The 23,320-nt window shown below is 40.7% G+C and overlaps 1 protein-coding gene across 2 annotated transcripts; it reads left to right on the forward strand.

Moving 5' to 3' along the window:
• The first annotated feature begins 1,478 nt into the window (after positions 1-1,478).
• On the forward strand, positions 1,479-22,604 carry sema3e (sema domain, immunoglobulin domain (Ig), short basic domain, secreted, (semaphorin) 3E). Of its 2 annotated transcripts, none has more exons than XM_019273359.2 (17): positions 1,479-2,698; positions 11,360-11,520; positions 11,781-11,840; positions 12,233-12,352; positions 14,248-14,341; positions 14,617-14,733; positions 15,317-15,459; positions 15,554-15,668; positions 17,045-17,114; positions 17,198-17,342; positions 17,656-17,881; positions 18,159-18,250; positions 18,680-18,721; positions 18,963-19,129; positions 19,500-19,570; positions 19,873-20,006; positions 20,565-22,604. In XM_019273359.2, the coding sequence occupies exons 1-17, from the start codon at positions 2,578-2,580 to the stop codon at positions 21,063-21,065; spliced, it is 2,379 nt and encodes a 792-aa protein (XP_019128904.2). In that variant the 5' UTR covers positions 1,479-2,577; the 3' UTR covers positions 21,066-22,604. The 2 variants fall into 2 exon arrangements, with proteins under 2 accessions (XP_019128904.2, XP_019128910.2); XM_019273365.2 differs by having other exon boundaries at positions 19,503-19,570.
• The last annotated feature ends 716 nt before the right edge of the window (positions 22,605-23,320 follow it).

The following is a 23,320-nucleotide window of genomic DNA, read 5'->3' on the forward strand; positions in this document are numbered from 1 at the left end:
CATTAATGCTTTGGTCCAAAGTGATGAAACTATGTGTCACAGTCATTCAGATAGTGTCAGCTCCATGGGAAGCTGACATTGAACAGTTGTCTCACCCTCAACAACAGATGAGAGTCTATAATTGCACCAGGCAATGGAATAACAGAGACAGTGTATGTTAGGAGACCTCCACACACACAAAGTCCTTCTGTTCTGGCAGGGAACAGGTGCAATGTGGGAGTTGGAGTTATCAGATCTCAGGGTGGTGCAAGGGGGTGGGGGTGCAGCTGCTAGAACCTATTGCAGTCATTTCGAATTACATATTACTGTATGTGTCTTATTTTATAGGCTTGACATTTGTTAATACATACATATATACACACTCACATTCACACTGTGATATATCTGTCTTTCACATTTTTAGCTATTCATTCTATGTCTGCTTTTGTCAGTGTAATTTATTATCTTGGTGCAGTTTTATTTTTGCTGTTAATCAACGTAGATATCGTAATTATGAATAAAACCAATGGGAAATGTTTATTCTATTCTATGATTATTAAATTCTTGTAATGCAAAAAAAAACAAAAAAACACAAAACACAATAATAACACAATGAGACACAGATTTAAAACATCGAACGGAAACTTTTTTTAGTTGTTTCACAGACTGATGGAATGTTTCCATTTTAGGGATTAGCATGACTTAATGTTAGTGTCACCAAAGAGCCATGAGAAAGAGACAGAGACAGAGAGAAACAGATGTATGACAGAGAGCTTTACGGGAGACAGACAACTCCCTGCTCCAGTAACTGGACGCCTGTGGGACTTTCCTGTGGGATATGTTCAAATTCAATAATACCTCCTTCTTTTTTTTTCAGAATGTGTGTGTTTGCTAATCAGATTCAGAAAGCTGTGGACCTTGAGACAAAACAAAAAAAAGTACAAGGACACAGTCAAGACTGCATTTCAATGAGTTCAGCATTAATATTTTACACAATACTGAGAATACCTGAACAACTATACACACATAGAAACTGAAAAGAGAGGGAAAAGCTAACTTGTTAACACAGAATGCAATAACGGAGAAAAGAAAAGAAAGACAGAAAAGGGAATGAAGCAGGCCTCCAATACATTGAAGAAGAAAGCGCTGGACACAGGGACAAAGTAATGACTAGGTTTTACAGGACTGAGGAGTGTAAGAGATGGGTAGATAAACAAACAGGAGGAGAGATTAGATGGGAAGGCAGAAGAAAATTACCATGAAAGAAACCTTGTGCATGAAAATCCATGGTAACAGTGATAATGACTATCCACATGGAAACAAACACAAAGAGGGCAATAATTGAAAATGAAAGAAGTGCCAGAGTTAAGAGAGGCAGAAAACCTTGGCTCAGGTCCATGTTAATGCAGCGGAGGTAGGAGCAAAAAAGAAGGTGGTGAGGGAGGAGGGGAACGGGGGGAGAGGAGAAGTAAGGGGTGGTTGGTAGAGTGACATGAGAGGCAGCATTTCTTAGAGAGGAGCCAGGAGGAGTATTACAGAGCCTGCCTGGGAGACACAGCACACCTAATCCAGCCGCCTGGGAGGGAGAGGGAGATCTCAAGACAACGTAAAGGAAGGAGGAGGCGATTTTTCAGCCCCTCAAGCTTATACACACTTCCCCACGTTACCAACCACACACACAAGCTTTTCCTCAGACACACCAGACCATGGCAGGTGGCCTCTGCCCAGAACAGTAGCTGTGGTAGGAGCCATCTTAACTGACTCACTGAGGTTTTGAGCTGAGGTTTGGATCCTCCCTGACTGTTCGAGCGTGAGCGGAGTTGGGAGCGAGAGCTTCACTTTCTTCCCCAGTGCAGAGAGACAGCACGCCAGGCACGAGGCTTCCCACTCCTCCCCTCTCCCACTCTGCCTTTTCCTGGGCTCCTGTCCAGAGAATGACTGGCTCCAGTGGACCCAAGAGGAGGAACACTGCCTGAGGATACAGTACAGCAGCTTCAGCCCTGCCTGCCTGCCTGCCTGCCTGCCTGCCTACTGGGACAGACAAATGCACTGAGGTTTTACAAATCAGCAGCTCCTTCACCTTTGTGGGATTCACAGACTTTATTTATTAATTTTTTTCTTCTGTCATCAGATCAGAAAGACTGGACCTGAGCTGGGCATACAGACAGACAAACAAACAGACGGACTGACATATGGACAGAGAGCAGTGGGCACTGCGGCGTGAATGTAGCAACTGGACTTCTCCTCTCCCTGGTTACTAAGACCAAACAAGGATAATAGCCAGAGCACTATCCTGTCCACTGAGGTAGTGGGTGGATGCAGCATTCAGCAGACTGCTATAGGGGAAAGCAGTGACTGTATAGAACCTGCAGAGATACATCTAGATGATCAACACTGTGGTAATAATCAGGAAAAAGGACTGTTACCTCCGAGCAGACTTTTGTCAGATTGTTATGTCTGAGACTGTCTCTTATTAAACATTGTTTGCAGGGACTTGCAGGAGCAAATTATTATCTTTCTTTTCATGGACTTTGCTGCAAGTGTTGAGTGGACCTCTTCCAGGATTTCTGTGTTGATGAACGTGGAGTGTGTGTTTCAATGAGGATGGCAAAGTGCATAAGGACTGTGTATCTGACACTGATGCTGCTGTATCTTGTTCTGCTGGGAACGGCTCACGTAGCCCACAGCGTCTACCCGAGGATACGGCTCTCCCACAAAGGTAAGAAATATCTAGTGTGGGATCTTTAATCTACTTTGGCAAATAATTATCTTTGCACACAATCAAATGCTCTGTCTGCATCAAAATAAAGGTAAAGCCAGTTGATGATGCTGCATGTTGTGTTAAACTGTCCAGATTAGTGAATGCAGCCTCAAACAAAACAAGTATTCACTATTCAGTGCCTTCAGGTGAAACAGAACTGATTTTTTTTTACACATTGAAAGACCTCTACTCTCAATTTATAGTTGTTTTCATTGCATCATCTTTGTGCGTACCACTACTATTACTTAATAGTAAATTAATAGTTAAACAGAGTTATTTCTATCTATCTACACTGATTTAAGAAAATACTTATCTCCTCAAGATGTATATGTAAATAGAAAATACGCAGATACAGAAAACATACCGTCAACAAAGCCAGAAGAGCGGCATCTTCTGTGAGTGAGTAAAAGTAGCTGCAGGTAATCATTATCATGTAATGAGATGGCCATTGAAGATTTATGTTTTAGCCTGGGAGAAAAAAGTCATCGACACGTTGGATCTAAGGCGGCTGACTTCTGCTCTGACTTTGTGAAGCGCATACTTTTTCCACTCTCTGTTGATGTTTGAGGAGCCTCCTTGTAGTTTGTTTTGATCCCTCGGACATGGTGGCTGAGATCCTACAATGTGGCTTTCTCTCATGCCATAGTGGCAGAGAGATGAAGGAGGGTTTTTTTTTTTCTTTTTCTTTTTGGACATGTGTATGTGCCTGAGAGAGGAAAAAGTGTTGGTGGGCGCCTGTTTACGTGTGTGTGGGAGTGTATGATATGGATGGGCATGCACTGGAATGCAGACTGATTGTTGTGTATCTCTTGAACAATAATGGGGGTTCTTGATCATTTTTATCTTTTATCTGATCTAGATAAAACTCTTGAGTAAACACTGCCTTTATCCCACAGTTTCTTTGATCTCTATGGCAACACAAGGTGATGATTCCACATAAGCCTGTTAGTCATGGTTGGATATAGGTGTGGAATTTGGATGGTCAATAACTCCTAAATACCATGCTGTAAGTATGTTATGACAGTTGACAAATCTTATTCATCTAATACATCTGTCAGGAGGGTTTGCTGTTTTATGATAGGTACTGCATACTTTATTTCATAGCTTAGACACAATAGATAAACAATTAAATACACTAACACACAGTTCTCCAGTGAAATATAAGTAGAAATGTAGTGATTTTGAAAGATGTGAGGAAAAAGACCAAAAAAAAAGGGATTCTCACTTTTGGATAGAGTTCATATATCAAAAAAAAAGGGATTCTCACTTTTGGATAGAGTTCATATATCAGCAAAAGCAAGCAAATCGGTGCTGATGTGCTTAGTCATAAGTACTACATCAATATTTGTTATGATTACGACTTTCATATAACATTCAATTCATTAGCCACCTGAGGGGAAATCTGCTACAGTGATTGACATCCCACCTCTTTCCCTCTCTCCCTCTCCCTCTCCTCTGATACATGTTCTGGCTAGCAAAGAGCAATATGAAAGGCTGCAGTTGGATCCTATCATTATGGAATGAAAAACATCTAAGCCCTAATATATGCCTCATGGGCCCTGCCAGTGAATTTTGCACACACAGTAAAGTTCACACAAACTTATATGCACACACACAGACAGACAGACATGCACATCCACAAGCCGAATAGTGTAAATTCTTCACACGCCAGTGACTTGGATGCAGTTCAGGGATATGGTGAGGTGTGGTTTTAACTATTCAGCCTGAGGACTATGAAAATATTACCATAACATCTGATATCAAAACAGGGTGGAGAAACTAGATTCTCCTCCGAAAGAAAGATTGATCAAGAGAGAGAGAAGTTAATATCAGTACTGAAATATTTTTAACCTGCTTCTGCTCAGATGGCCAGATACCAAGTGTTGGATCAATAGAAAAATATCAGATCAACTTTCTCCTGGTTTCTGGGAATGAATTCCTCTGGGCACATTAACATTTGTTTCAAGGACGACCTTACTATCTTGCAGTATAAATCTCATGCATGCTTTGATGTTAGCCACACCTAACACATGGTGTTGAATTATTATTTTCTCTCTTTCATCTATTCCCTCTCTTCTTGTCTAGACCTCTGAACCAGTGAAGATTTTTCCAAATGTCCACATTTGTTTCACTTTCATCCCCGCTATCCTTTCATTTGCTTACACCCCCAATTAACTCCAGCTCTAAAAGGTTGTTACCTAAATCACATGGAGTATTGAATTACGATCACAGACTCTGCTGTCTTTAGAGAGAATTGACCCTAATCTTTGACTGCACAGCTTCCAAATACCCAATAATTAAACACAGGCTGAAGATGTAATATAGCTCAATTGCATTTTGACCTTTGGCCAATCAAACTCCCTAAATCCTGTGTTATTATACATAGAAATGCCCTGCAGAGACATGTGCTCACCAAAGAACAGAAATTCAAATGGGATATTGTATTGGGCTTTGTACTATTTTTTTGTTTTTTGACAGAGAACTATGAGATTTGGTGCTGCATCATCCAAGTCTCTTGGCAGCAGCTTCAGATCTCCAGGCCTGTGGTGCCCTGTGGTAGAGTGAAATGAGCTCTTCTTTTAGGACGATCATCAATTCTGCTGCTAATGAAGCTGTTACGCAGCTTGCATGTGTCAGACTCCCGGCAGGCTGTAGATAGATGGCCAGGTTTCGACTTATGTTGATGCCTCTACAGCACCGTCATCATCCTTGAGTTGCAGAGAGTGTGAGACAGCAGTTTTCATGTTGGTGATGACCTAACCAGTTCAAAGTCACTTCCAAAAACTCATCACTTCTTTCAGGATCATTATCTCAACCTTTGCACTTACCTTTGAAGGTGATGTCATGTTGGACATTCAGTTTCTGTTCAGTCATGTCTGTTCATTTCAGTTCAGCTGTGATTTTTGGACAAATCTGGAAAATGCACACCTGGCTTAGTGAATCTTAGACTTTCACCTCAGCCACATTATAAATACCTGTCCAGAACTACTCTGGCAATGTGCACTTACATAAACCAATATTTGATAAAGAAAGGAGGGAAGTATTTTTTCATATCTGAGACAGTGTACCTGCCCTTTCTTCTGTTTGCAGCCAAACAAAAATCCCAAAATTGTTTCCAACATTCCTGAGAAATAACACGAGTTGACAGGTTATTATTGCAGACGAGCCTGTCTCCTAAGCTTAGTAGAAATGTTCACGAGGGCACTTATGGCAAACACATGAAATAATAAAACCAATAATAACACATTTCACAATAATTGAATTGACCATGCATTTCTTCAGCATGTCTGCCAAAGACGTTTACTTAAAGTCATAATCGTTTAGTAAGATATAAATATTTCTCTTCAACGGGTCTCTGATGGTGAATTAACTTATTGTGATACTAAGCTGTTCTGACAGGGTTAACATCATACTGTATATGTTCACTTATATAAATAAACACATGTGCTTTCAATATCTCAACCCAACATTTACCTCATACAGAATTTAAACATAAGATAATTAAAGCACTCAACAGCTGAATTTACTCATATACCATGTGTACGAGGGTGTGTGGAAGACAGTCTCTTCTAAAAGAATGTGGGTGAGTGCAGAGAGCTTGTACAAATACATCGGTCAACAAATGCCGAACCTTCCTTCAGACATTTCTTTTCTTCACCGTAAAATAATGATAATAATGAAAATAATTTAAGCAGAAGGAGCAAAAGTACATACATGTGTGAACACAGGGATTTACTCAGGTAGCAATTACTGGTGCATGATGCCCCCCTTTGAGCTGTAATTTTAAACCTTCCTCTCCAGACAAGAAAAAGGTCTCTATATTTTTTACTACCTTGAAATGACGTGGTTGTAGGTGACTTTCCTCTGAGTGTGAGATGGGGAATACCAGTATGGCCTAAAGTTGTGTCTGCCTGAAATGAAGTGAAGGCGGGGAATTTTTCTAATTTTCTCTATATAAAGCTAATGTGCAAAGTGAGGAGTCCCATTCAATTTCTTCCGCCTACATGTACAGAGACCTATAATTAACATTTACCACATTGGATGGTAGCCATAGGGCAGTCATAGACCTTATATCAAACCACTGAAAATGGAGGGTAGAGTGATGATTAGATAAATCATACCTTTTAAGTCGGCAAAGGAAAAATTATATTTTTCCAACCCCCTCCCCTCTCCTCTTCGCTCCCCCCCTCCCTCTCTCTCGCCTTCTCATTTTGTCTGTGTACCATCTCAGCGTCCTTTTCTCTCCCATTGTGTTGCGTGTGTGCTCTCCAGTTCATTAATGAGATGTCCAGAGGGGAAGGCAGCTGGTGAAACTCTAATATCCTTTCTGACCTTTTCCCCATAAAGGGACCAGGGAAAGGAGATGAGTTAAGTTTGTCAAATGGGAAGAGGAGAGAAGAAGATTGTTTCAAGTCTACAGAGAGTATGTCGCAATGATATAACAGAAGGAAAAAAAGACGATGGAGGATGATAAGTGATGTGAGCGTTTAAGACAGAAAAGACCAAGCGAATATTGTTCACTGTAGGCTGGCAGCTTAAGGCAAAGCAAAGCTTGACTTCCTTTATTTCACTACACAGAAAGGGAACAAAGAGGAGACCTGTCCGGAATATGGCTGAAGTCGTTATAACATAACATTACAAGTGGAGTAAATATAACATATGAACAACATATGCACTAACAGATGGTGGTGCAAGTGGTGAAATATATATGCCAGTTTAAGTTTGTTCAATGTATTCTGAGCATACTTTGTCTGTGCTGACAGATATTTCAAGCAAATGACAATCGGTTTGTACTTCATAGCTATGCATCAACACACAGTCAGACACGTCAATAAGTCAATTTATTTGGTTTTCAAGGTCACATGCACGCATGGCTGAGGCAGTATGGTTTGGACCAGATGTGGATAGATTTTGATTAAACGTCAGTTGAATACAACACATTCCTTTATATGGAAAGTATATTAAAACTTGACGCACATACTGCCTGTGAATACATGCATTGTTCACATTAAGAGGTATAGAGGTACACGCCAGCAACAACATGAACTGTCAGTTATCAAGGTATTCTCCTGATTTATAACATCAATCAGGCTACAGACTTGCACTTGGTCTTTATTATGGAGAAACATACGTTGCTCTCTCTTTCTCACATCCTGCTTCGACACTCCATGTGGCTTTCATTTTGCTCCGTGACATCACCAACCCCCCCAACACACACAAGAGCATATAGCAACACACAAGGCCATATACGATAATGGCATAACACCCCAGTTCTGCAGCTTCTGACCCCACTCCCAGGGGCTCACTCCGGTCCTGACAGCACAAAGAGAACAGACCCTCCTTATTCTTGTCCCCTTTAACTCCAGCTTACTCCAATAATTCTCTTTGTTTCTCTTCCAACACAAGTGCCATTACTCTAAATAAACCTCTATACACTTATTTCCCTGGAAATATGAGACTGCCTACCACAAATATAATTTCTGACATGGAAGTCCGTGCCTAGTATTGGCAATAGATCAAATATGATATCACATTTAATTTATGTTTTTAATGTTTTTTACACTCCTGTGTGCATTTATCTTGATTTCTTTGACTTAAACCCTGCTGTTAAGAGACTTATAATGAAGAGTAGTTTGCTACTGCACACACAGAGGCACACATACTTATATTGTTCTCCCTGGTGCAGCAAAACAATGTTTTCATACACCGATTAGGAGGAAATCACAACGTTTATTTTTTTTCACTTTACCAAATCTTCGCAGGCACCTCTCAGCACTCCTCAGACAACCGATGAAAGTATCTGTCTTGAGGGAGTCATTTTTTTCTTTATGTTTTCCATTTGAAGTGAGATCACAGTAGGGCTATGTGTCCCCCTGGCTCAGTTGCTGATGGAGAAACACTGTCCTCCTCCTGAAGTCAGCTCCTTAGCTGGCGGCCAAGGATCCCTCACTGACTGCAGATGGCAAAAAAAAAAAACTTGGAGAGGAGAGAGAGGAAATGCGGAAATCCCCTTGTTCCTTCTTCAGTCTGAACACTGGCTATAACTGTCTGCAACTGGTGCACATAATGACAGAGAACAGAACATTGTGCACTGTGATGCATCCCTGTGTGTCAGTGTAATCACATCCACAGATTGTGCTTTAGATTAACTCTGTAATTATGTGTAATTAAGCTGATTAATCAGCAAATTCTTTTATTATAAATGTGATTATAGTGCATTTTCACTTTTCTTTCTTTCTTTCTTTCTTTCTTTCTTTCTTTCTTTCTTTCTTTCTTTCTTTCTTTCTTTCTTTCTTTCTTTCTTTCTTTCTTTCTTTCTGTCTTTCTAGTTATTGTTATTTGTTCCATATACTTTCCTCCTTTTCTTTAATCACACGAGAATGGCATGAAAGTATCCTAGTTCACAGTTGAACACTATGCATCTAAAATATCATATTTACAGTTCGACTTAAGTAAACATAATCATGGAATGAAATGCATCTGTGTTTTTGTTTGTGTTTGTGTTTGTGTGTGTGTGAGATAGGGAGAGATGCACAAGCTCGTGTATTTTGCTGCATCTTGCTGTGGGTATGTGTCCATATAAATCAGCCGCCACTCGTCATTATTAAAAAAGACAAGTGAACGTTGATGGAAAAAGGGTTTGGCTTAGGCACTGTTTACTCCATCACTTTAAATAGCCGTCTAAGTCTGTCTTCTGAATAAAGTGGTAGCAGATTTAACTTCAAATAAAGAAGGAGCTGATTGTTTGAGAGCCGGTCTAACACTTGTAGAAAACATAGAGTGGAATGTGAGGACTGTCCTTGGTCCAAGTTCAGTTTAACTCTGAGGAGATAGAGGGGAGAGACAGTGCATGTGTGTGTGTGTGTGTGTGTGTGTGTGTGTGTGTGTTTGTGTGAGCAAGAGAGAGAGCTCCAAGTGTGTGTGGATTAGATAATTACAGGAAGCATGTCTGAGCCCTGGCAGAATACCACTGCCACATCCCGTTGCTCCCTGCCACCTAACCACCCGAGATCTAATGCTACTAAAACAAACACTCGCTTGTCTCCAACACAGAAATCTTAATAGCAACGAAATATACACAGTCACCCTCTCCTTTGTGGATACCTAATCCCATGTTAAACAAATAAAAGCTTTCACAGAATGTATGCGGTTGCTATGAGTAATCTACGAAAATGGTATAAACACTCTCTCCTTCTATCTTGGAGATCAAGTATCACTAAAAATATACACATGCTAGGAAAACAAATCATGCAATTACCCCCTGCAACCCCAGCATGTAGAGACATCTCAGCATTATTTAAGGGCAAGGTTGGCATTGCATTACAGTCATGCATGTATAGCTGATGGTTTTTTCCTCTGATTATTTAAAGGGGTTTTTCTAAAGAGTAGTGCATTGATGGTGTGCATTGAAGTAGAACAAATGGCGGGGATAGAGTCTGTGCAGTGCTAGTGCTATAAATTTGATCATAACCCCTGCCTTGTCTGCTTAAATCTGTCTGGAGTTTCAAAAGCTCTGCTAACACACACCAGATTCCCCTTTCTTCTTTTACAAGGACACCCGGTCATGTGTTAATGAAAGGTTTTTCAGGCCAGTGCGACTCAGAGGAAATGCACACCTCTGGGGCTTCAAATCTATCACCCTCAACCTGTCCAAAACCTCATGGAAAGCAGGTATAGAAGAGTAGCCTGTCAGCTTCAATCACATAGATACAACTGGTTGTGCTGCATGTGTGTATGCAAACTATATGAGTATGTACTTGCTCTGTGGTTATTCTGATGAGAGTGTGTCTACATTTAATGACATATTTGTTATTTGGTACACTGCTTCCATTTTAGAGAAAGATTTCAAATCACCCCTAAGCAAGACTGACAGGGAGTGGCTGCTGATCTCAAACTAATGGAAGATAAAAAGACTGGTTCAGTTTCCTGTCTGATAAAAACTTGCTTCCGCTCAGACCATAGGCTCTGTGTACATCTGTGTGCACATCAAATGTCCCTCCTATTAATCACAACATCTTTCCCAGGACTCATATCCCACTACTTTTATTCCTGCTTCTGCAAAGTGTTCTCACTGTTGCGCTTTGTCAAGGGTGAGCAACGGAAGACCTTTAAGCAATTTATTAGTTCGTACTAGCGAGGTACCGCTTTGGGATGTTTCTACTCTTTTGTGCCATCCTAACTTTTACTGATGATAAAAACAAGATATTTTGTAGGCCTATGGCCAAGACAATAACACATAGAGACATAGCTGAATTGAGAAATAGGAGGCATAGGTGCCATACAAGAGGGAGAGATAAGATTGAAAGATAACCCTGTGGTTGCTCTCTGCTCTGATGGGGAAGCCATGAATCAGAAACACATGTTGAAATTTGCCCTTGGCCATGGGAGCAGTTGGGACTCAGATGCTGGGTACTGGAGCAGTTTCAAATGCCTTGAGGAAGGGGTTTGGTCAGATTTGATTTTGCTGGTTAGTACAGGCAAGAAGGAAGATGAGATGTCTGAAATGAAAACTCTGTCTATCAGACCAGCTAGCAATTCCTACCTACATTGCAAACTTCTATTGTGTTGCTATAATTATTTTGACTTTTTTTTCTCTTGTGTGCGTGTTGTTGTCTTCAGAGCTTTGGCAGCTGAACAGGACATGGGTGTTCCAGGGACATGGAGCGTCCCTTCAGCCCCAGACCATGCTGCTGGATGAGGGCCATGAGAGGCTTTATGTTGGGGCCAAGAATACTCTGTTCTCACTTAGCCTGGACCGGGTTAATGTACACCAGAAAGAGGTAGGCCTGTTTTCATCCCCACCCTGCCTGTTAGGAAGTGAGACATATTGAACTCACATATCCACAGAGTGTGTCTTCATGGGTATAAAACAGTACTTTTTAAATGTGAGTTGAACAAAAAGGTGGCATAATGAGCCAATGAGTGAATGGTTGTTTTTTCTGTTCATGTACAAGTTATTTCACAGTTCTCTCCTTCCTGAAAATAGTGTGAAACAACACTACATTACTGTAAATATGACTGTAAATGTCTTTTATTTCAGATCCAGTGGGCCAGCACAGAATCTCAGATAGAAGAGTGTTTGATGAAGGGGAGGGAAAAGGTAAAGGACACCCTCTACAGTACACGACTGAATACAAATCTACATTCTCAGCTGCGCATTGGTAGTATGAGGTCCACTATCAAGGGCAAAGCACAAATGCCTAGTTGATAATGTGCTTTATAGTATAATTGTAATGTGTAATGTATTATATAGGTAGATAGAACCATTATAGAGATAGATTCTGTCAGCAAGTATGGTTTGATTTACATGTCTCACTATGCTCATTAACCTTTGTTTAACCTGAATATTGATGTTATTGATGATGCCATAAAAGCCTGGCATGTTTCCATCTCACCATTTTCTCTGCCTGGCCTCAATCTGCCCTCATGACCTTTTAACCACCCACCCCACATTACTGACCCACTGCTTTATCTCTGTATCTTTTCCAACAGGCGGAGTGTGCAAACTACATCAAGGTCTTGCAACAGTACAACCAAACCCATTTGCTAGCCTGTGGAACAGGGGCCTTTAACCCTGTTTGTGCCCTGGTCAGAGTGGGACACACAGGGAAGGTGAGTTCTTAAAACAGATTAGAGTGGTTTAACAACTAAATATTCAAATGGGATTTGAAGGGTTCCTCCTGCTACAGATCTTTTTAATGTCATACAACACTTTGCACTGCTTTACTGTTTAGTTATTATGCCTTCTTTAGTATGCCTTCTTTAAAAACCATGGTTGCCTTAAGTGAGCATCATATTTTCACTGCAAAGGACTGGCAGCAAAACCAGTGGCACCCTTAGAAATGTTTCATGGGTGCCACTGTAAATCTCCGGGTGGTCAACAGTGTCTGGCAAGCGACTGTATCCCCATTGGCAACACCGCTGAGCAAAACAAATGATTAATCCAATCTTTTAGCCAAATTTCCCATTGCACTCTTCTCAACACTTTAGAAAGCTGTCTCCAAAATCTTCTTCACTCTGTTTTGACACTGTTTTAGCAGAAGCCTAACCTAGAATTGTTAATACAGCTTGGACTCTTAGCACATGCTACTGCTGTAGTTGAGTTTATCCTCCTAGCAACAAGGATTGATGTGAGGTGGAGATGGAAAAGAGAGTGAGTAAGAGAGGGTGGCGTTCTTGTTTTGCTCAGAAGGAGAGAATAGTTTGGAAAGGTCTCACTTATATTTCAAATAAAAACTGGCATCTCTACTGTCCAGGTTAAACGAGAGGACAGGCCAGATGTTACCTTCTTTATAGGTGGAAGTTTAAGGAAGTCAGGGAAGACTAATCTTCTGTGTCAGTCTGCTGTCAGTTTACAATTGTATGTGTGTGTTAGCTGCCTGAGCAGCATCTGAGCACATGGGAGTGTTTTGCGTGCATACTGCAATATTCCCGTTTGTCTACAGTATGACACATATCTCTCAGATGTCAAACATGGAACAACCCAAGGTGTGTGTGTATGTGTGTGTGTGTGTGTCTGGGATGTATTTAGAGATGGAGGAGGGGAGAAGGTTTCCACCCTACATTCCAACACTGGTCCAGTAGGTCGACCAGTCCAGGAACCTAACTCAACCATCTCTCAGATCATTGGAATGCTCACAGAGTGAGCAAAACTAGATTAGTATAAGCAACCTAATCTCTCTATGAGACAGTCTCACATAAATGTCATGCTTGGTATATGAGATTACGTCTAGTCTGCAATTACCATTAAGCTTGAGCTGAATAATATTTGGGTAATGATAAACTATGATAGAAAACAATATTTATCCAAGCCAACTGCTGGGTAACAAATCAAGTATTAATGCACTACTGGCACAGGTCTTTAAAAAACTAACTTTAAAAAGCCCTCATTTCAGAGTACTTCATGCAGAGTAATACTGATTCAGCCTATTTTACCTATTTTACGTTTGATAGACCACGTTACATGATGGATGAGTTTAACCGAGAGACAGACTTCTGTTGCAGTCAAATGCAGGGCGGTAGTCACAGCACAGTGGGGTTCTTTGGCTACTCATAAATCAATATATGACACCCCCTCTGATCTGCCAGTGACAGTCATAAACACTGTGGTAGCCCACAACATATATGAGCTGTGGGTCTAGTGGGAGTTCAGGATATGTATGTGTGTGTGTGTTTCTGCCACCTGCTGTGCAGGGCAACAAGATCAGAAGAGTAGGAGAAACGAACTCACTATGATATAAGAGCACAGAATAGTTATACACGTTCAGACAACAGTCCTTCATTTGGTCATCCATCACTTCTTGTCTCATCTATCTTTCTTCTTCCTTCCCATCCATCACTTTCCCTCCTCGTCTCTCTAATTCACTTCAATCTGTCACCTACTGGGGTTTGTCTGAATGTTGTTAAAGCCTTTGCAGCATTTGAGTGCATGCTTGTGGTATTTATTCATGCATACTTGTGTATGAATAACAATGCCGGTATATGTGTGTTTCATATGTTGCCCTCAGGACAGGCAGTTTGTTCTTGAAGGAGACAGTATAATGAGTGGCAGAGGACGCTGTCCATACGATCCCAACAGTCCCTGCACGTCTACGCTCTCCAGTAAGACACTGCTCACTCTGCACTCATCACCTCACCGTCAGCTGAGCTAAAAGCACAGTTGTGAGGGCACAATGCACGTTTTCATTACAGCTGAACAAATATATGCCATGCAGTTCCACACTAAAGGGTCAATACTGCCATCTTGTGGTCATTTTTCATGTCAGCATTTTAATCACAAAAGGGGTTTCACCTTTAACAACATATGTACTGTTATTCATTGTTTTGTTTTTGTGTGTGTGTGTGTGTGTGTGTGTGTGTGTGTGTGTATACATTAGGAGGACAGCTGTACATTGGCCTATACACAGACTACTGGGAGAATGATGGTGCTTTGTGTCGACTCAACAGCCAGACCTACACGCGCACTGAGAGAGACGACAGACAGCAACTCAATGGTTGGTGTACATTACAGGAAATTGATCTCCCTTTTTCATACAAGGGAGTGCAAAAAGATATAGTATATTTTGTAATGAATCCTATATGTTTTCAAAAACATATCAAAATAGTTTTGTAATGAATCCTATATGTTTTCAAAAACATATCAAAATAGTGTGACAGTTGCTGTTTACATGAGATGGAATGATTCATGATGTTCCTTGCAAACCAAGTAGTTTCATGATTTTTTTAAATTTATTTATTTATTTTTTGATGTTTCAAATTAAATGAGTTGGTTATTAAATGTCAAAGAAAATGTGACACTAGACAAGATATTGTAGGTACTGTATGCCTTCCACACGATGGCAATATAACATCAGAACTGATTTTATTTCATTAATTCAACAAAATATGACTTTGAAAAAGAGATTCCTACTATGAAACACCTAAAATCAGTATTAATTTAAAACGAACAGCTTACAACAGGCATACATTTTGCGTTTGTTCCAGTAATTACTATTGCTTCTTCCGCTATCTGTTTTTGTTTGTTGTCTGTCTTCATGTTTCAGTCCAAGCCTTTGTAAACAATTCTTCTTCCTACAGAACCCAAATTTGTGGGATCAGCAGTTATTCCTGACAATGATGACACAGATGATGATAAAGTTTACTTCTTCTTCACTGAGCGAGAGACGGATGCTGAGGGAGGGAACAAAGCTGTATATACTCGCGTTGGCCGAGTCTGTGCGGTGAGAATTCAGATGCTGTAAAAAGGTTTCTGGGCATGATCCAAGCAAAGCCAAAGCACTGCATTCACATTCTATACTTGCCTCGATCCCTCAGAATGACCAAGGAGGACAGAGAATGCTGGTGAATAGATGGAGCTCTTACCTGAAAACCCGTCTTATCTGCTCTGTGGCTGGACCAAATGGCATTGATACACACTTTGATGATCTCGGTATGGATACAACTACAAAAAGACATGCTATCTTAATTATTCATTGGCAAATTTTGAGTTTTTGCTTTATGACACACACACATGTTCTGCTTCTCTATTTTTTTTAAAATGTATTTATTGTTTCTGAGAAGCAACTACAGCTATAATATAGCTTCTGGACATTCCCCCCACCCCATAATCCCAACCTCTCATAATAATAACAATAATAATAATAATATGTAAGCTCTTCTATCTCACACCAAATACATTCGCTAAGTACCTAATTCTGTGATTTATTATCTCCGTTTTACATGCTTTGTTAATTGGTAATCTGCTCAGTTGTGGTGCCTTGAGGCAGTTTTGTTATCTGCCTAAGTGCAGCTGCTCTTAAAATTCTAAAGAGATACTTCAGATACTAGTTTGTTGAAAGAGCAGTTATGATGCTATAAAAAGCTGCTCAGGGCCCAAAGGGAGTGTACACTGATAAATGGTATCCATAGCTCAGCTAATTTGAGTCCAATTTCACTACAAAATTGAACAGGACAAAATATATATATGTCTTCTGTATTCTTCCTCTCTACATTTCTGCCAGCAAACTGTGTTGCCTCCACAGAGTTCTTTACTTGAATTGCTGGTGTTGAACCTTTCTAAGAAAATTGTCTCTGAATTGACAAACTTGTGGTTTTCATTTATTCTTACTCATGACCTTCCATATTTCTGATGATATACTTAAATTCAGTTCCTTCTCCCAGCTGCTGATTGCTTCGATTTCATGACTTCTAGACTCTTCTTCCAGAATGTGATGAATCTGGAATAGTATGTTTTTGTGATAACTCTATTATAGCTCTATATATACTTAGATATGAGCTGCAATGTATACAACATGCCAGATATAAAATATTGGATGGTGGTAACCAATATTTAGTGGTAAAACAACACATTTCTACATTTGTTTCAATACGATACACAGCCAGTAATTGCAGAATGAGTGTGAGAGAGTCAGTGTGCCTCTCATGTTTTACCACGACAGCATTTGATTTAGAGGAAAATAAATAAACCTTGATCTTTGAAGTGTCCAAAAAGTCAAATACTTTTCTAACCATCTGGATGGATCAACAACATATTCTGTTTGCTGCAGAACCTACTTGCAAACATGTTAGGAGTAATCTTGACACCTTAATTTATAATGCTCCCAAAATACAGTCTCCAAATTCAAGATATTTCAAGCAAACCAGCAGTCCTACCGAGCCCCACAGCACTTTTAGTTAAAATGTCAGCATGCTGACATACTCTAAATGCCAAATTATTTGCCGGTATGCTTATCATGCTGACCATATTGAAGTTTTTACCTAGTGTGGTTAATAAACAATTGTTAAATTTTACATTTGGTGTTTCAGAGGATGTATTTGTGCTCAAGAACAAGGATGGAAAAAACCCAGAAATCTTTGGCCTCTTTAGCACAACAAGGTGAGTGGAGGATGGCACCAGCATTTCATTATAGTCACAATTCAACCATTCATCAAATCACCAATAAAACCTTCTCCTTGCAGTGCTGTGTTCAAAGGCTATGCAGTGTGTGTGTATCACATGGAGGATATCAGAGCAGCCTTTAATGATCAGTTTGCCTATCGAGAGAGACCTGAGCATCACTGGACACCTTACGAGGATAGAGTCCCATACCCTCGACCTGGATCTGTGAGTCTTAACAAAGTCTGAATAAAGAAATGTCCATAGGATTTCACTCCCTGATGCACCACAACATTATGCATTCACTGCACTCGCCAATATTCTGTGTCTACAACAGAGGTCCTTTAATAGGGACAGTGTTGAGAGCATGTAGGACAGCTCTGTCGAGTGTCAGGGCTGTTGTAGCTACTTCAGCAGGTCATACAGGGACAGTCTAGGCCAGACACTACATAAAGTGCCAATGCAATTAATGGCCCTCTTCTGTCGCTGTCCCTGCTCCTTCCTTGACTCTCTCTATTCTGTCACACGATCTCTTTCACAGTGTGCCAGTAAAGTAAACGGAGGAGGCTTCTCCAGCTCTAAGGAGTTTCCTGATGAGGTTTTGCGGTTTGTGCGTGCTCATCCTGTGATGTATCGTCCAGTCCTTCCCCAGCATCGTAGACCTGTCCTGCTGCAAACAGAGCCAGGCAAGAGGAAGTTGACCCAAATCGCTGTGGACAGAGTCCAAGCCCAGGATGGACACTACCATGTTCTCTACATCGGCACTGGTACACATATTGCAAAGAATGAACACCTGTTATAATTAATCCAGAATGCAATGCACGACTCTTATATGTAAATATGCACGTTGCAAAATGGAAAACCAACAGGAGATACTGAACATTCGGGGGCACAAACACACTCAAGAGGTCATACACTCACCAGTCATAAATATATCAGTGAAATGCTAATTGAAAGTTGTTGCATATATAACTAAAGACAAGAATTTATGCCATTACCTAGAAAAACTTGTGTGTGTATAACATTAATCTCTTCTTCCATTAGATGACTCAGTGGTGTTGAAAGTTATCACCATCTACAACAAAGACACAGACACTATGGAGGAGGTGCTGCTGGAAGAGCTGCAAGTATTCAAGGTACTCTATTTTTAGGTATAAAATGTAAAAGCAAAGTAGACTTTGTAACCAAGCAAATTCTACATTTTGCATACTGAGGCATATCATTGTATTGCTGCAGCAACACTAAAAGATTGACTGTTTTGAACTTACTGATTGCCTATTTGAGTCCTCTCCACCATCAGAAAGGCACAAGCGTGATTGTGCAGCCAGCTCGCTGAGAGAACTCAAGAATGATTTGAATATAGTGAGATCACTAAAATCTGAGTACTATTCTAAAACAGCGGCAACTGCCATTTTAATTAAGACCTGATTTGCAATCGATAGAAGCATGACAAGAGCCCTGCAGTGACAAAGAGCTTTGTGTCAACTCATATTACTTTATTCTCAGTTCTCAGTATACCACTGATTCTGATTCACTGAAAAACAGAAAATGTTTCCTATTCGCAGGTTCCAGCCCCAATAAGAGAGATCATAATATCACCTAAACGGGTAAGTGGGGCATCTGAATTCCAATGCTGACATTCATTCATGCAATTCTGTTGTTTAGCCACAAGATGTTGACATTGCAACACATTATCTTACCTTATTTTGACATACAATATATGTACTGCCGTCTACTTGTGGTGCTATAACTCAGATAGATGAGATAAAGACAGAAAGTATCTACATAAACTTTGATTCCAATCATACTGTGTCTTAATATTAATGCTCCATGCTGTTTGCTCTACAGCAACAACTGTATGTGGGGTCTGAAGTGGGTGTGGCCCAGGTCAGACTGCATCAATGTGACCTCTATGGTTCAGAATGTGCTGATTGTTGTCTGGCCAGAGACCCTTATTGTGCCTGGGATGGTCTCACCTGCTCCAGATACTACCCTGCTGGAGTCTACACCAAGAGGTAATAGCACAACACAGACACACTATGAGACAGGTCCCATATTTTCCTGCAGATGTGTTTGTGTGATATCAGCTCCTCACACCTTTACCAACACACTTCTGTTCCATCATAGCATCTTGCCCTAAATGTCACAATGCTCTGAGGCTGGTTTATCAAGTCAGTATCACATGCACTGAGAGACATGAGAGCAAGGTGTTATGCAATGTCTATCAGCATGCACCTGATCACCTCACTTCCTCCTTTCCTCTCTTTTTCTCCCTTTTTGCTTTCTTTCTATCTTTCCTTTCACCCATGTCTCGCACTTTCATCACATGTTTAAAATTACTCTCTCTCTCTCTCTCTCTCTCGACTTGCCTCGCTCCCATCTCAGCAGACGATTCAGGCGGCAGGATGTTCGCCATGGCAACGCCGTCCAGCTGTGCAATGGGCTGCAAATTGATGGTTAGTGTATAAAATGACTGTGTGATGTGTGTGTGTGTGTGTGTGTGTGTGTGTGTGTGTGTGTGGCACATTCAAATTCAGTCAGACAATACTGTGCACAAGCAAGAAAATGGTGCAATTCTTCAGGAGCACTAGACTGAATATGAATATGAACTCTTTTATGTCATTGCAGTTAGAGGTCAGAAAGATGTGTGTGCTTTTATTGTGGCAGTAGATTGTGAGAGAAAAACATAACTATATAGCTAATGTAAGTTCATGACAATCATTGCCAAGTCTTTTGCCTCGTGTGTGCGTGTGTGCAGATGAACAATGGCACAGAGCTGATGAGAAGCTGGTTTATGGTGTGGAGAGCAACAGCACTTTACTCGAGTGTGTCCCTCGATCACTTCAAGCCAAGGTCCTCTGGTTCTTACAGAAAGGAGGAGAGAAACATGAGGTGAGGGCCTATGTGTAAATCTAAATGTAAATATAAACACACTGAAAACTGCAAACACAGATAGGAAAAGATACAATACACTGGAAAAATAAAAGTAGCATGAGGTGAAATATTGAAAATTTAAGGCTTGGTTAACATATTCTGCCATTTACTCTTATTGTGTACTCAACTTCCAAAAGCATATATTTCCACCCCTACAGGTCTGTCTAGCCATGCTGAGAGTTTGACTTACAGCTTTAACTTCTGCTGCTGCTTTATTGCATTTGGAATAAATGGAATTTAATTAATTTCAAGGCAGTGAAGTATCTACATTTACAGATACCTTGCAGAACCTTAAGTACAGATTCACTGTATTGAGTGCACTATTGAAGTGCTACCGTCCCCTAATTTATCCTTCACTTAGCTTAAGTCTGTAGTTTTTTTTTTTAATTAAAATGCCTCTTGAGAGAAGACCAAATGCAGCAGCAGTGTAGCAAATTTCTGAATTGCTAGAATTGAATAATGGCTACATCAGTAGTTAGGGAAAAACATTCATTCTGCTTTTTTCCCTCCGTGTAGGTTCAAGGAGATGAACGGGTTATCATGACCTCCCACGGGCTGCTGTTTTTACGAGTGAGAAGCTCTGATGCTGGTGTGTACGTGTGTCAGACTGTGGAACATGGATACGTGCACACATTATTACGTATATCTCTGCACGTGCTTAGAGGGGAGAGGGTGGAGTCAGCAATCCACAGGGCTAATGATGGTGAGCCAGGGAAAGCTACAGCTCCTTGCCACTCCTCCATGGGCCCCCAACCAGGCCCCAGCATCAGCCCCAGGGTTCTTGGGGCATCTGCAGTCCTAGGTCCCCATTCCAGGGTGTGGTACAAGGATTTTCTCCAGTTGATTGGCTACGGGGACGCTCAGAGAGTAGAAGAGTACTGTGAGAGAGTGTGGTGCTCAGATAAAAAACGTAAAAAGACCAAAAGGAAGTATGTTCCTCTCGGTGGTGAGAAGAGGGGGAAAGGGAGAGCAGAGGAGAACTCCCACCGAGCGCCCAGGCACACCTTGGACACCTGAGGAGAACAGAAACTGACTCCACGCACTCATACACACACACCCTCACACACATACATCGTCTAAAGGTCAGGCTCACTCAGTGTTTGCACCATGTAAAAGGTTTTCACTGCTTTCAACAAGAGTAAAGTAACAGGAAAAACAACAGTAGCAGGTTGTCTAGCTTCTGTAGCTACATTTATCACTCAGAAGTGCGACTGTGATGTTATTTTAAGAAGCAACATTTCAACTTTTGGTGTGATGTAAACCGATTATCTGGTGCAGATCCTGGGTAAATACTTTGAATGTCAGTGTCAATACAGAGCAGAAGCCCAGAGAGGAGAGGAATGACTAATTAAGCGGCGTTGCTTCTGATCTGAAGAGACAGAAAACAATTTATCAGCTCCTGTGGACTGACCCAGCCCGATCCAGCTGTCAATCCAAACGCACACGGAGACTGCTACACAAAACCTCTGCTCCACCTCTCATTCAGTGGCTCAATATGACAAACTCTTGCTGTATCTATTATGAGAGAAAACAACTATGTAAAAGGTAACGGCCTTGTCATCTTCTTTTATTTGGTACTATGCTAACTTATTTTCTTGGTCTCTACTTTGCTTTCTTTAGTTGTTTAGATGTTGTAAACTGGAAAATATAGTGCTGTTGTTTTTGTACAGTGAAAATGCTTTGAGCTTTATAATACTGCTAATTTGATTATAATGTGTATGTGGCTACAGTGCCACTATGCATACAGTAAGATGTTGCAGTGCCACTACTATGAGTATCTGAGGCATGTTTTAGTTATAACTATGCCTTTAATTCAAATAAATACTATTTAAGCACTTGTAAAAATCTGTTACAGTACATGAAAAGTGACCCGATCAGTGGATACTACTATTACTATTATTATTATTAAGTGTCTACATTTATTTCATCATCATCAACAATTGTGATCAAATGTACCAGCAGTATTGTGCGTATTGTATATTTTATTTATGTAAAATTCAGGGTGGTCTTTTCGTGCTCATCCAATAACTGTAAATGTGTATTCAATAAGTGAGTCCTTTTCTCCTTCCCTTTAGCTCACTCCCCTCACCCCTTCGTTCCCCCCGATAATTACCACCACAAAAAGCAATTCAGAATGCCACTATTTGTTCAGAAGAAAAAAAGACAAATAAATGTTAGGGTGACCATCCAGGCGTGCATGTTATTAGCAAAACCAATGAGTCAGCCTCATGAATATTCAGTTAATGCTGAGATGACAGACACATCAAACAATCTGATGTTAGAGCGAAATGCATTGTAGTGGTTGTGCTAATGACAAAGTCTGGAGGATCACTGCTTTTTCCATGTCTTGCCTTATTTATCTCTTCATTTTGTCACGTTATACTTTTGACTTTGTCGCCATTACCATATTCATGATGTGGTAAATAACAAATGCTTGGTCTCTGTCAAAACCGTATGTCGTCACTTATCCTCCTCCTTGAATATTCTTCAGCTAAGACTTAGATTGAAAATACTGTGTCTACTTAAAACCACCTGCCATTAAAAAAAACAAATGGACCATCCTTCCCTGGTGTCACCTCTGTGGTTAGCCGTCAATAATGATAAAGTATACAAAGTTGATGTGCACACGCACATACATATACACACACACACGCACGCACATATGAGAGTTAAGCCAATGATGCAGAAAGAAAGAGGTACTGTAGAGAGAGAGCCTCGAGCCATAGCCACCTGCCATGACAACAGAAATAAAACTAAATTAACTGAGATATTTTCTGTTTCATAATTATGTAATGCTGTTTTTATTTTATCTTGCAACACAACATCAGAAAAGTTGGTTTGTTTGCCAATATCATGGAATATGCCATATGCCGGGGAAATACAACATTTAGTACAACCAGTAAGGACTGGTTATGATTTTGTTTTTGTTTCTCGCTGTGAAGTGCACACCGGGGCACCATACTCATTCAAATTCTGTCTAGGTCTACCTGTGTCTGTGGGGTGCTGAAGGCATTTGAGAATGGAATTCATGCTGCTGATTTATTCTACATGGGTACCATAGCAACAGGCTCTGGACCAGTTCAGCTCCCCTCCTCATCAAAGCTCTCTCTTCCCTCTCTGTCAAGTTTTAACACTGTTACTCTGGCCCCTGGACCTCTCTAGCCACTGGTCCCTGTAGCCACTCATATATCGCAGTCTAATGTATAAAACTGGTTCTGTTAGTTAAGACCCAAAGAACCGAAGCTGGCGCTGGGAGGAGCTTCTGACACCAC

The sequence above is a fragment of the Larimichthys crocea genome, chromosome XXI (genome assembly GCF_000972845.2).
Source record: "Larimichthys crocea isolate SSNF chromosome XXI, L_crocea_2.0, whole genome shotgun sequence".
In the NCBI taxonomy this organism is placed as follows: Eukaryota; Metazoa; Chordata; class Actinopteri; family Sciaenidae; genus Larimichthys; species Larimichthys crocea.